At 36.8% G+C, this 13,043-nt stretch overlaps 1 protein-coding gene across 2 annotated transcripts; it reads left to right on the plus strand.

Annotated features, from left to right (window-relative positions):
* Positions 1 to 1,497: 1,497 nt before the first annotated feature.
* LOC145163184 (cell number regulator 6-like) lies at positions 1,498 to 2,841 on the plus strand. Of its 2 annotated transcripts, none has more exons than XM_079082046.1 (4): positions 1,498 to 1,656; positions 1,835 to 1,949; positions 2,051 to 2,316; positions 2,426 to 2,841. In XM_079082046.1, exons 1-4 carry the CDS (start codon positions 1,558 to 1,560, stop codon positions 2,687 to 2,689), a joined length of 744 nt encoding a protein of 247 aa, XP_078938172.1. In that variant the 5' UTR covers positions 1,498 to 1,557; the 3' UTR covers positions 2,690 to 2,841. The 2 variants fall into 2 exon arrangements, with proteins under 2 accessions (XP_078938172.1, XP_078938174.1); XM_079082048.1 differs by having other exon boundaries at positions 1,653 to 1,762.
* Positions 2,842 to 13,043: the final 10,202 nt, after the last annotated feature.

Here is a 13,043-nt window from a genome sequence, read left to right on the forward strand (position 1 = left end):
ACAAATTATTAATTTATTTTTCAAACTTTCTTATTATTTTGTTATATTCAATTAAATTTTTACTTACTTTATTATTTTCTAATTTTTTTCAATGTTTTTACAAGATAAATGATTATAAATACCAAAATTAAAAAAAAAATTAAGAAGTAAATATGTCTTGAAAAATGGTTGTTTTTTTTAAACTAAACTAAACAAAAAGTAAATTTTTTAATGACAAACAATGCAAACGATTCGTCGGAAATATCACCACAATATTAAATAAAAAAACATATCGCTTGTCATTTAATGTGTTTTAAAAAAAAATGGTTGTATTTTTAGAAGCCCAAAATTGTAATGTTAATAAGCACATATATTAATAAAAATCGTATATAAACAAATTTATGAGACATATTTGCAAAATAAAAATAAAAATAAAAATAAAAATAAAATAAAATAAAATCTGAATATATTGTTTCAAAAAGAAAATATTAATATTTTATATTAAATTTTTTATTAAACAAATTATTCATAGCATTAATCATATAAACTTTTTCTATTCTTTTACATAAACAATAATTATATTTCTATTATATAATATAAATCTTTATTCTTATTAAAAAAAATATATGCCTACATATCATTTTAATATAATAAAAAATTATATTTTTATTGAAATTATAATATCTAATAACAAAATATATATGGAAACAAAATAAAATAGTAACATATGAGTTTAATCATTATTGCTGAAAGAATGTGAAAAAAAATCTACCAATGTTTAAATATTAAAAAAAAGATATATAAATAAAAAAGGAAATAAAACAAAAAAGATGTGTGTAGTAAATAAATAAAAAAGATAATATTTATGAGATAATATTTATTGGTAACACGCCACAATTTGACTCAGCCCACAACTTTTTACCAAAGTCTAAAATAATAATAATAATAATCAATTAATATAGGTCAAAATAGAGTGGAGTTTTATAATGTGGAGTGTAGAAATAAAAAGTCTTGATTTTCAATTCCAAACTACATTGTTGCACAGAAATGAATAAAAATATGATAATACAATAAACAAAGCAATGAAATCACATTATTATTTTTTGTGCTTAATCCATAACATAAATATTAGAGCATGTTCAAAAATTTGTGTTAAAACAAGAGTTTGACATCTTAAATTATTTGGTTTTTATATAGAAGCCTCCTCTATCATAATTACGACGTCCAAGTAATGAACAATCTAACTTTCTTTAATTTCCCTGTTATTATTCTTATAAATTCGAATTGAGAGAAATCATACACAATATCGCATGAAAAGAAAGAAATATGAAATTGTTGTTACCAAAGTAGTAAAATGTATGCATCAAGTTCTGAATATGTAAGTATTAAGACCAAGTTTGGTCCACACGTTTTTTTGAACAATTGAGAGATAGTTTCTCACTTGAACTAAAATGTAGGGTCGAGAATACATACATAAATACACGTAGAAACACACACTTGTGTGCGAATAATCGGTGGAACTTATGAGTAAAAATTAAACTATCGTTTCCTATCTCCGAAAGAAAAGAATAAAGAGAAATGGGAGAAAAGTCTTATGTGAAGCTTACGAAAGAGCAAGAAGCATCGCTACAAGATGTCACACCCGGGGAGCTCAATCAACCAATTGATATTCATGAGGTTTTCAAATTTATTACCAAAAACAATGTGCATGTAAATTAATGTTGTATGTGTATATGCATGCGCGCAAATGTGTTTATGTATTGATTCACTCTGCCTTTGGCCGGTCGGTTTTGATTTTATGATAAAATTTCAGATTCTTGAAAATTGAATTGCTAATGTTATTATCTTTTGATAGTTGCAAGCTCGTAGATGCCCAGAATGTGGGCAAGCCTTACCATCAACATATGAGCCACCTGCCGATGAAGATTGGTCTACGGGAATATTTAGTTGTGCCGATGATTCTGAAAGTTGTAAGTTTTGATATTTTGTTTTAATTGCTATCTATTTATACATAAACTATAAACCTATATACATGTTCGTTTCTTTAAATACTTCAAATGGTTCTTTTTAGGCGTGACGGGGTTCTTTTGTCCATGTATGTTGTTTGGGCGCAATGTAGAGAGCCTCAATGAAGAGATTCCCGCAAACAATGCATGTATGTGTCATGCGTTATGTGTAGAAGGTGGCATGGTTTTAGCGACAGTTATTGCATTGGTCCCGGGAATAGATCCAAGTACGTCGTGTCTCATTACTGAGGGTCTTCTCTTTGCTTGGTGGATGTGTGGTATTTATACCGGCATGGCACGACAGTCACTTCAACGTAAATATCACCTAAGGGTATTGCATAAAATTTTCTTTCATCATTGATCCAACACACGCATATATAAGCACTCCATAACTCAAACTATTTGAGAATTAGTTAGTTATGGTTAAGATTTTTGTGCAGGATTCTCCTTGTGACCCTTGTGGGGTACATTGTTGTTTGCATTGGTGTGCGTTATGTCAAGAGCACCGTGAGATGAAGTTGCATTTAGCTGAGAATGTCGAAGAGACACTGATGAGTCCACCTCGCATTCAAGAAATGAAAACCATTCATGAAGAAAATACAAAAGACGTTGAGTCTGCTTCTTCATCTTCATCCTATTCCTCCTCCACTCGACAAGAAAGTGAAGATAGTAAGAATACAGAGCTTCAAGTTGTTGAAAGTTGAGTATTTCACATTGAGAAATAGAAAAAAAAAGAATGAAAGATTAATGATTTTGTTTACTTATTTGTAATAGAAAAGGATGAGTTATTTATATAGTGTTGAGAAAAATAATGTAACATTTATAAAAGGCAAATGGAATGGACGATTATGGTACATGACAAAGGTTTCTATAAAAAGATAATGTGAAATATATACATTGTCACTCTAAATAACGAGACATGATTTGACGGCAAAGTCAAGCCTAAATTTTATAAGAAAACAAGTTATAGCATTTTCTAAAACGTTATATTAGGCGGAAATTTTGTATATAATTTATATTTTTACACACAAATATATATATATATATATATATATATATATATATATATATATATATATATATATATATGTTTTTTACTATTATCTAAATTTTATATATAAATGACTTAAAGCAATATCTTTTATGGTCTGAATTGTGACTTAATATGCAAGCTTTGGAGCCATAATATATCTTGGCAAAGTCATTACTAGCTTTTTAGAACATTGCCTATGAGTAATCACGCTACTTGAGAAGTGAGTATCAAAGTCACATATGTGCGACATATAGCGATTGTTGCTATATTTGTCAATAATTGACAACCGTCGATGATTTTTCTTTTTCACTTTGTGATGGATTACTTAGGGATTGTAGATGGATTGATGTTGATTCAACTTACAATTTCTATTTTTTTAACGAATAAATGATTTATAATAAAAAACTAACAATGACATAATAAAACGATAAAATTACATAGCATTGTTTAAAATTGGGTTTTGAAGCAAAAGAGTTCAACATTAAGATTGTGTTTTCTGTCTACAACCTAATTATAAGAAAACAATATTATACTATCAAAAATTGTGTCTTTTCTTGGCTTGTTGGAAGCAAACAATGGAGTATTTCTAAAATCCCAATACCCTACCATGCATTGGAAATAATCACTTGATGCAACTTTTTCCTTTTAGCAAGAAAAAGAGGTGTTATCATCCGGAGCACAAAATTTCGAACTCAATGATCCATCGGAATAAGAATGTCACACCACCTTCCGGTTCTTTCTAGGATTTTGGGAGCACCATCACACTTAAAAAACCATGATCATCCTCCAAATTACATTTGTTGCAAATAGTAAAAAGATAGGAGGGAAAGTCAATACATTTCTAAATAGAAATGTAAAGAACGCGAAGTTCCAACATAAACAATCACTTTATATAATGACCAGTTTGTTTTGTTTGTAAGAGTACAACTCAATTCTCGCTACACAGATCAAAGATTGACCAAGAATCAATGAACTCACCTTAATCGGAAAAGAAGAAGAAGAAGAACAGTATCAGAGAGAGATATTTTATCTCAACACACACTCATGTACGTACACAATGAGCAACAACTTAATGTATATCACATTTATTACAAACAGACCCTTATATACTAACAAAAATACAATACAACCCTAACTCCAAAATAAGCCAAATGCACCTTGTAGACTTCAGACTTCTATTCTAATAAATGAAGATTTATTTTGCCACATGTCACATTCTCATTTATTTTGCACATGTAATTTTGTGGTTTTTTTAAATTAATTTTTATTCCACATGTCATTTTATGGTATTTTCATTTTATTAAATTCCAAATAGTATTTAAATGCAATAATAAATGCATATCAATTTCTTTAATGAACTTTCCTTTTAATTTCAAAATTACTAAATTAAAGATTTATTAATTTTCTTTATTTATTTATCTAAAATATTTGTTTAAATTTAAATGAGAAAAAAAAACACTTTAATTTTTATAATTCAATATTTTTTCTCACTTTTCTTATAAATACAAACTTCTCAAATGTTTTGAATTTTGTATTTTTTTTAAATAAACTCATGTAATACATGAGTCTCACACCTAGTATCAAATATAATAACAAGAATCCTTTAATTTATAGATTGACCCGAATAGATGATTATTCAACACCCCCTCTCAATCTAATCAATCGAAAGGATTTATAAGATTCAACTTATCATTTAAAAACTTATGTTGATAAACAGACAAATATTTGGTAAAATGTTCAGTAACCTATAATGATGTATCAACCTTATGAATCTACATAATACCATAAAAAAATTATCACGAATGAAATGAACATCATTTTCAATATGTTTAGTTATTTCATGAAAAATAGGATTAAGAGCTAAAATAATATCATATTGATTATCACGAAACATAGGAACAGGTTTTACAGTTGTTATTTTCAAACCAGTAAGAATTTTCAAATTCCATAAAATCTCACAAGTAACAGAACCTAGGGCTCTATACTCAACCACAATGGAGGACCTTGAAACAGTGCTTTGTTTTTTTTTTACTTTTCCAAGATACTAAAGTATCTCCTACGTAAATAACAAACCATGTTACAGATCTTCTAGTGGAAATACATTTAGACCAATCCGAGCCAACATAAGCAATCAAATTCACTGTGTAACACCTAATATTATTCATGTTGACTTCTAACCTTTGGAATTTGATTTTATGTCATCTTTGGTCCCCGATAGTGCAATCTTGACTTTTTCGGGTACGCGGGGCGTAGCCCTTATTACGCCAAGCGTAGTGGTATCTGGTGCGTACGCTGCGCGTACATCTTGGTACGTTGGGCATACGTGGCTCATACCAAAACCCTAGTGATTAGGGTTTGTGCACTATTTAAACCCCATTATGACCCTAATACTTTCACTTACCTCAGTCCCCATTGTCATTTCGGCCCTCCTAGCTAACCCTAGCCATTTTTTAATCTTTTGAGCTTTCTAGAGAGATTTTAAGCTTCCTTGGTGGTGAAGAAGGTGGTTCAAGAAGAAAGCTTTGTATCCAAGATTCCGGATCCAACATTTTCTACTAATTTGGCACCACTTTGAGGTATTAAGCTCAAATCTTTGCTCATGTTACCTCAAGTTCTTAGTTAGGGCTATATTTCTCCTTTTTGACCCAAAGGGTTAGATATTGGTGAGTATGAGCTACTCCCAAGCTTTTAGGTTGCATTTCCAGGCATGTTTAGGCATCTCAATTCGTAAAGGTGCAGGCTTTGAGGTTGTTTAGTCCCCATTCCAAAGATAGGCTGTAGGAAAGGACATAAGAGGCTTATTTTTGTCTTTAGGCTTCTTGTAGCCATACAAGAGCTTAAAGTTGGCAACTTTAAAGCCCTAGAGGTCCTAATGGGTTCAGATCTGGGTTTTGGACATGAAATATTAATGCATTAAGTCATTACATGAATTGTTGCATGGTTGGCGCGTACGCCACGCATACGTCCTTGTACGTCGTGCGTACTGCTTCCGGTCGAGTTACGTCGTGCGTATCAGTGCGTACGTCGGGCGTACGGCCCAGACAGCTTGTAATTTTGGACTTTAGTCTTTAGGCCTTATATGGGTTTTGGGATTTGACCTAGTCTAAGTGCATGAGTCTTAGGGTTCTGTTTTGCACCTTAAATAGATTAGTTGGGCCTTTTGGGCCTTAGGGTTATCTTTATTTTTTCGGGCCACGAATGGTTAGGCCCAATATGAGAATGGCTTATGGACCTATAACATAGGAGTTTGGACTCGGGATTGGGTCCACAATTATGGGCTAAGACCCAATTTTGACTTGGGTTATTTGTTAGATAGCGTGAGGATTCTTCTATACCGTAGCCCGAGCATTTACTAGGGATTCCAGCAGTTGAGGTGAGTCTTCTCACTATAACCATGGGTCTAAGGAACCAAGGCCGGTCCATTGTCTGTTTATGTGATATGTTAATTATTGAATGGTACATGTTGTGATTGGGTTGAAATACACCCCAGGGTGGGGCCCAATATGTTTTATCGGGATGAAATATACCCTAGGGCGGGGCCCATTGTGATATGTTGGGTTGAAATATAACCCAGGGCGGGGGGCTATAATTGTGTTGGGTTAGTAATGAACCCCAGGGTTGGGCCCATTGTACGTTTGGTATGTGTTTTGTTTGGGAAACTCGCTAAGCATTAGATTACAGTTTGTGTTGAGGTTTCAGGTACTTCCAGTTCTAAATGGAAGGGCCCGACTTGATGGCGCGACGTGCACTCTCAACTATTTTCTGCATTCACTGTTATTGAAATCTGATGATTTTATGTGATGATGATTATATATTGAATTTTTGGTATCATACTTATGTTTGTAAAACTTAATTAAGAATGAAAAATTTTACCTGGATTTTGGGTCGTTACAAGTTGGTATCAGAGCCCTTGTTTGAGGGATTCGGGCACACTCTAGGGTGTGTCAGAACTCAAACTGAGGAAATGGTGAACTTTTTTCAAAAGAAACAAAAAATTAAGTTTTTCTGAAAATGGTTTGCTTAAGTAAAAAGGGGAGTACAATGCGCGAAATCGGCCGAGCTCAAGTAAGTGTTTCCCAATGTATTAACCATGTTATATATATATATATATATATATATATATATATATATATATATATATATATATTCCTTGGGATTGATGTTGACACTATTATTTGCTAAGTGTATGCTTTCAAATTTGTATATGCTTAGGATTGCATAGCCCTAGAATGATGGATTTTGCCTTATTTATTGTTCCTTATTTGGTTGTAGTCTTAAGTTAGGAACTTTATTTGACAGTCTATGTGATTCTATCTATGTATAACTTGCATGCATAGGGTAACCTGCGGTGTTGATTGAGGTTTCTGGTTCTGTAATGATTGAAAAATCCTAGAAGAGGCTAGTTTATGCGTATGTGTTGTATATTGTAGGCCATGTTTATTTATGGTTGGGTGATTTAGAGGTATCAGGTATGGCCTTGAGGAAGGTGTAGGTAGGTGTGGAAGGTAGTATTGGGCCCGTACTACTGAAAGCACAGGACTTGTACCCGAGGCAAGGACATACCTGGAACTCTAAGAAGTCTGGTGGGGAGGTATCCTTTCGAACTTCCTTATCAATCGTTTTCTATGTTGTATTTTCAGTTGAGGATGGTGATAGTTACGATAGGAGGTTCAGGTTCGGGATCGGGTTCAGGCTATGCTGCGGAGCCTATTGATGAGAGGCTGCACAATCTTATCACGGCTGAGGTTACTCGCGGCATCTTTGACGCTACCCCAGTGATTTTCGGTACCGTCAAGGAGGGGCTCATGGAGATTGTGGAGGAAAGGCTCAGATCTTTCTGAGCCGAGATCGTTGCGGGTCAAGTTGGGACTCGAACTCCCTCATTCCGGGAGTTCAAGGCGTGTGGTGTGCCCGAGTTCTTTGGGGTTAAGGACCCCATCGCTAGTCACTGCTGGATTGTTAACATTAAGAATGTCAGCGTACGAGCTTTTGTCCCGATGTGGCAAAGGTTGGATTCGTGTGCTGTATGTTGAGAAACCGAGCATGGGATTGGTGGGAGGAGGTTACCTGCGAGGTGGGGACGACGGGTGTGACTGAGATGGCATGGGACGAGTTTGTTCGAAGATTTGATCGGGAGTTTGCACCGGCCATTAAGGTGCAACAGCTAGTGAGGGAGTTCCAGGACCTTCACCAGGCTACGGAGACGGTGGCGAAGATCACCACCAAGTTCAGGGAGAGGGTGCTTTTGGTCTTGCAGTATGTTGCGGATGAGGAAATGAGGAAGACGAGATATCACTCCATGCTGGGGGATAATATCCGGGAGTTTGTGAGTGTCTCAGGGTGCAAAACCCTAAATTACATGATTGAGAAGGCCCGTGAGAGGTAAATTGAGTTAGAGCTTTTCACGAAGCAGAAGCCGGAGCAGGTTTCGATGGCAGTGGGTCAGGCCAAGAAGCCTAAGATCATTGATGTTCACAGCAGAGGCCAACAGGGACGAGGCCGATGCGCCAAGTACGACAAGCTGCACGGTGGACCTTGTCGATCAGTGGGATCAGGATGTTGTGGGTGTGGTCAGGCGGGCCATATGACCAAGGACAGCCCTAAGAGGACCTTGATTTGTTTTCACTATAACCAGACCGGTCATAAAAAGGTCGATTGTCCGAGGTTGTTTGGAGGAGCAGTGACGGCGCCTGCACCCGCCACATTGAGGATTACGGATGGCCGTCAGGTCAAAGCGGAGACTCCTGCAGTGAAGAGTAAAGCATTTCACCTTACCACAGATGAGGCCCGATAAGCGTCAGATGTCGTGACTGGTATGTTTTCCATCTCTATCCTTATTGTTTTATTATCATGTTTATTGTAACATCCGGACTCCCAGGTATATTATTTCAAGTGCTTAATGTTGAGGTTTATTAAGTGACTTGACGAGTTGTGAGTCTAACTCGTCGAGTAGAGTCGCGGTTTGTCACGTGGGATTAGTGGTCTACTCGACGAGTCCGAGAGTCGACTCGCTGAGTAGAAATTGAGAGGTGAAACCCTAAATCCTCGGGTCTGGGGACTATTTAAGGGCACTTATAGCCTCATTTGCGGCTCATCAGTTACCTACCCTCTCCGAGAGAAAACCCTAATCGGCCATTTAGATAGGAAAGAGTATTGAGCTATCTTTTGAGTGTTTGGTGCATCTTTTGAAGAGGAAAGAAGGATTTCCAAGCCAAGGACGGGAACAGACTGTTGATTCATGGCTATAGCACCCAAGGGCTTCTGTGAAAGGTAAAAGTCCTCACCTTTCTCATTTCATTGTGTAAAGCTCATATTATTGAAGTTAGGGATTTTCCATCCAAATTTGGGACATTGAGCGTTTTGGGTTCATTTAGAAGCTAGGACTTCAGATCTGGACCTTGTGAGGTCCCTAAAGCCCTAAGGTCATTCTTTTATTCTGCCATAATAGAGCTTTTGAGAGAAAAACCCTTTGAAGAACATGTTCTTGGCATTTTGAGCTTTAAGTGCCATGCATGGACGTAAAGTTCATGGCTTTACGCGATAATCGAGCCCTAAGGGTTTATATCCAATTTATTGGAGTGATGGATTTGCTTGAAAACGTTTGAATGAAAGATCATATTGAAGGGACTCACCGAGTCTATGAACTGAATCGACGAGTCGGATGGGGTTTCTCCCCGATGAGTCTGGACATGGGTGAATCGACGAGGTGACGAGACAACTCGACGAGTCAAGGTGGATCTTCGCGATATGACAGTAGTAGCAAGAGGACTCGACGAGTCACATAGGTGCACTCGGCGAGTCGGGTCAAACATGAACTATGGACTCGAGTTTGACTTCTGTTGACTTTAGGGTTTGGTCATAAATGAGTAATGGAAACCATGGAGGGGTAAAATGGTCTTTTGCCCACTTCAAGAGTTAGAGAGAGAAAGAATAACTTTTGGTTTACTTAGAGTCGAGAATCGAGTATTAATTAGAGATATTTACCCTATGTGTTAAGCGGTGGCTAGTTTGAGATTCGAGTACAAGGATAATTGCTTGCTTGCTTCGAGGTGAGTCTTCTCACTATACTTACTATGAGTAGTGATCTAGGTGTGACCTGAGTATCTTATGTGCTTATATCGAGTGTTGTGATATCCTGCATTATGTCTTTGTGATTTATGATGTATATTATGTTGAGCTTACAGAGTTAGGACCGGAGGGTCCATAAGAGTTGTGGGACTGGAAGGTCCCATTAAGACACATTGACCGGAGGGTCTTATAGTGATATAGCCTCGAGTGGCTAATGAGCTGTGTGTGTGGTATTTTAGGGAAGCTTCGTGCTTACCGTGTTTTGTGTTATGTGTTTCAGGTTTTTCTCAGGATCACAGGAAGGCACCGGCTTGATTGTACACACCAGTGATAGAGTTATGTCTCGGGATTCTGGGTTTAAATCAAACAATTATGGAGTTGTGATTTGTAAATGAAATAAATGAGATTTTTGTGAAATGTGTTATGAGAACTATATGATTTTAATTGAAATTTTTGTTTGAAAATTTATGGTGTTACATTTATGTTGTTATGATCTTGTATAGGGACCTTTTTGGTCAATGGTTTGTCAGCTCATGTTCTCTTCGATTCGGGGGCTACCCAATCTTTTGTATCCCTTGCGCTCAGCAAGAAGTTTCGAGATGCTCCGGGGACTTTGGAGTCCCCTCTAGAGGTAGATATCGTTGATGATCGTACTGTGAGCGCTGCGAGTGTATTCTGTAGGAGTATTCTAAACATGTTTGGAGAGAGGTTTCATATCGGCCTGGTATCGGTTCCCTTGAGGGGATTGAAGGTGATCATCGGGATGGATTGGTTGGGGACCAATGGGGCCGTAATTATGTTGGATTATGTGTCTAAGCCCATAACTATTAGTGGTATGTACTTGACCCGAGAGTAGCATGGTCCATTTGGGTTGCATGGCATCAGAACAATTTGGATAGACTTTTGTGAGAAGAGGATATTTATGATTTATTAATATATTATAAGTTCTAATATATTAATATTATTTAATTAGTATTGATCAAGAATTAGTTTGGAATTAATTTTGTGATCAAAAGAGACTAATTAAATAAATGGGGATTGATTTGGTAAATCATTCATTCTTATAAAGTGGGCTTATGATCCATAGTTCTTCATGTTGGGCTAAACCCATGTGGTGACCCATGGATACTCCATGGAAGTTAAAACCCATGGATCATGAGGAATATGGAAAGTCATGAGTTACATGGTGTAACCCTAATGTGCACACTATATAAGAAGCCTCATAGTTCATGAAATTGGCACTAAGGAGTGACTAGTGATAGACACATGAGGGCTAGCCGATTTTTGAGTGTAAATGATCTTCTCTTAAGTTATTCCAATTGTTGGTGGTGTTGTGTGAACCATTTGAGGTGCAACACTTGGGGCACTAAGCTCTTTAAAGGTACAAGGAATCAAGCTACAATAAAAGGTATGTCATTCAACTATATTTCATATTGTATATACTCCATAATATGCTAGTTAGGATGATACCTTGGAAAATTGATATTTGCAAGTATAATAGAGAAAACATAGATCCAAGGTATATAGGGTTGCATGTACACCATAGGAGTGTTAGAATGCTCAAAACCCAACAAATTGATTGTGAGCGAGAGCTGGTGAGAGTTCGAATCCCAAGTGGCGGAGAACTGGTCATTCATGGTGAGAGGGCTTTGCATGGGCCAGCTATCTGTTCGGCTGCGAGGACTAGGAGACTTCTTCAGCAGGGTTGTTATGGGTATTTGTCTTATGTTTCAGATTCCAGGGTGGAGACCACATCAAAGTTGAGTAGGGTACCGATTGCGCGAGATTTTCCCGATATTTTTCCAGAGGAGTTGCCTGGAGTGCCTCCCGAGAAGCATGTCGAGTTCCGGATTGATTTGATGTCTGGTGCGGCTCCGGTAGCCAAGGCGCCATATCGCCTAGCTCTACCTGAGATGCAAGAGTTGTCTACGCAGCTCCAGGAGCTGCTAGACAGGGGTTTTATTCGTCCGAGAAATTCCCCGTAGGGAGCACTGATTCTGTTTGTAAAGAAGAAGGACGGGTCACACAGGATGTGTATTGATTACTGGGAGCTGAACAAGCTGACGGTGAAGAACCGTTGTCCGCTTCCGAGGATCAATGATTTATTTGATCGACTGCAGGGTGCCTCTTGGTTTTCCAAGATTGACCTTCGGTCAGGGTATCATCATATGAGGATTAGGGATGAGGATATTCAAAAGACGGCCTTCAGAACTCGATATGGTCATTATGAGTTCGTGATGATGCCATTCAAGCTCACCAATGCTCCAGCAACGTTCATGGATCTCATGAGCCGGGTGTGCAGACCGATGTTGGATCGGTCTGTTATTGTTTTTATTGATGACATTCTGGTCTACTCTAAGACCAAGGATCGGCCTGAGCAGCATTTGAGGGATGTATTGGAGACCTTGAGGAGGAAGAAACCTTTTTGCCAAGTTCTCCAAGTGTGAGTTTTGGTTGCATGAGGTGCAGTTTTTGGGGCACATCATCAATCAGGGAGGTATTTTGGTGGACGCGACCAAAATTGAGGCTGTGATGCGTTGGGAGGTACCAAAGAATGCATCATAGATTTGGAGTTTCTTGGGTTTTGTGGGGTATTATTGAAGGTTTATCCAGGATTTCTCAAACATTGCAGTGCCTCTGATGTGACATTCCCAAATTCAAGGTCATTTTAAAAGTTTATTTTTGCTTATTTGATAATCAGAGTATTCATTTTAAAGAATAATATTGCATAATTTGTTCCCAGAAAACTGTTGGATTAGGTGTCTAAGCCCATAACTATAATTGGTATGTACTTGACCCGAGAGTAGCATGGTCCATTTGGGTTGCATATCATCAGGACAATTTGTTAGGATGGACTTTTGAGAAGAGGTTATTTATGGTTTATTAATATATTATAAGTTCTAATATATTAATATGAAATCATATGATTTAATTAGTATTGATCAAGAATTAGTTTG

The sequence above is a fragment of the Lactuca virosa genome, chromosome 3, assembly GCF_052849685.1.
Source record: "Lactuca virosa cultivar CGN04683 chromosome 3, Lactuca_virosa_CGN04683_v6, whole genome shotgun sequence".
In the NCBI taxonomy this organism is placed as follows: Eukaryota; Viridiplantae; Streptophyta; class Magnoliopsida; order Asterales; family Asteraceae; genus Lactuca; species Lactuca virosa.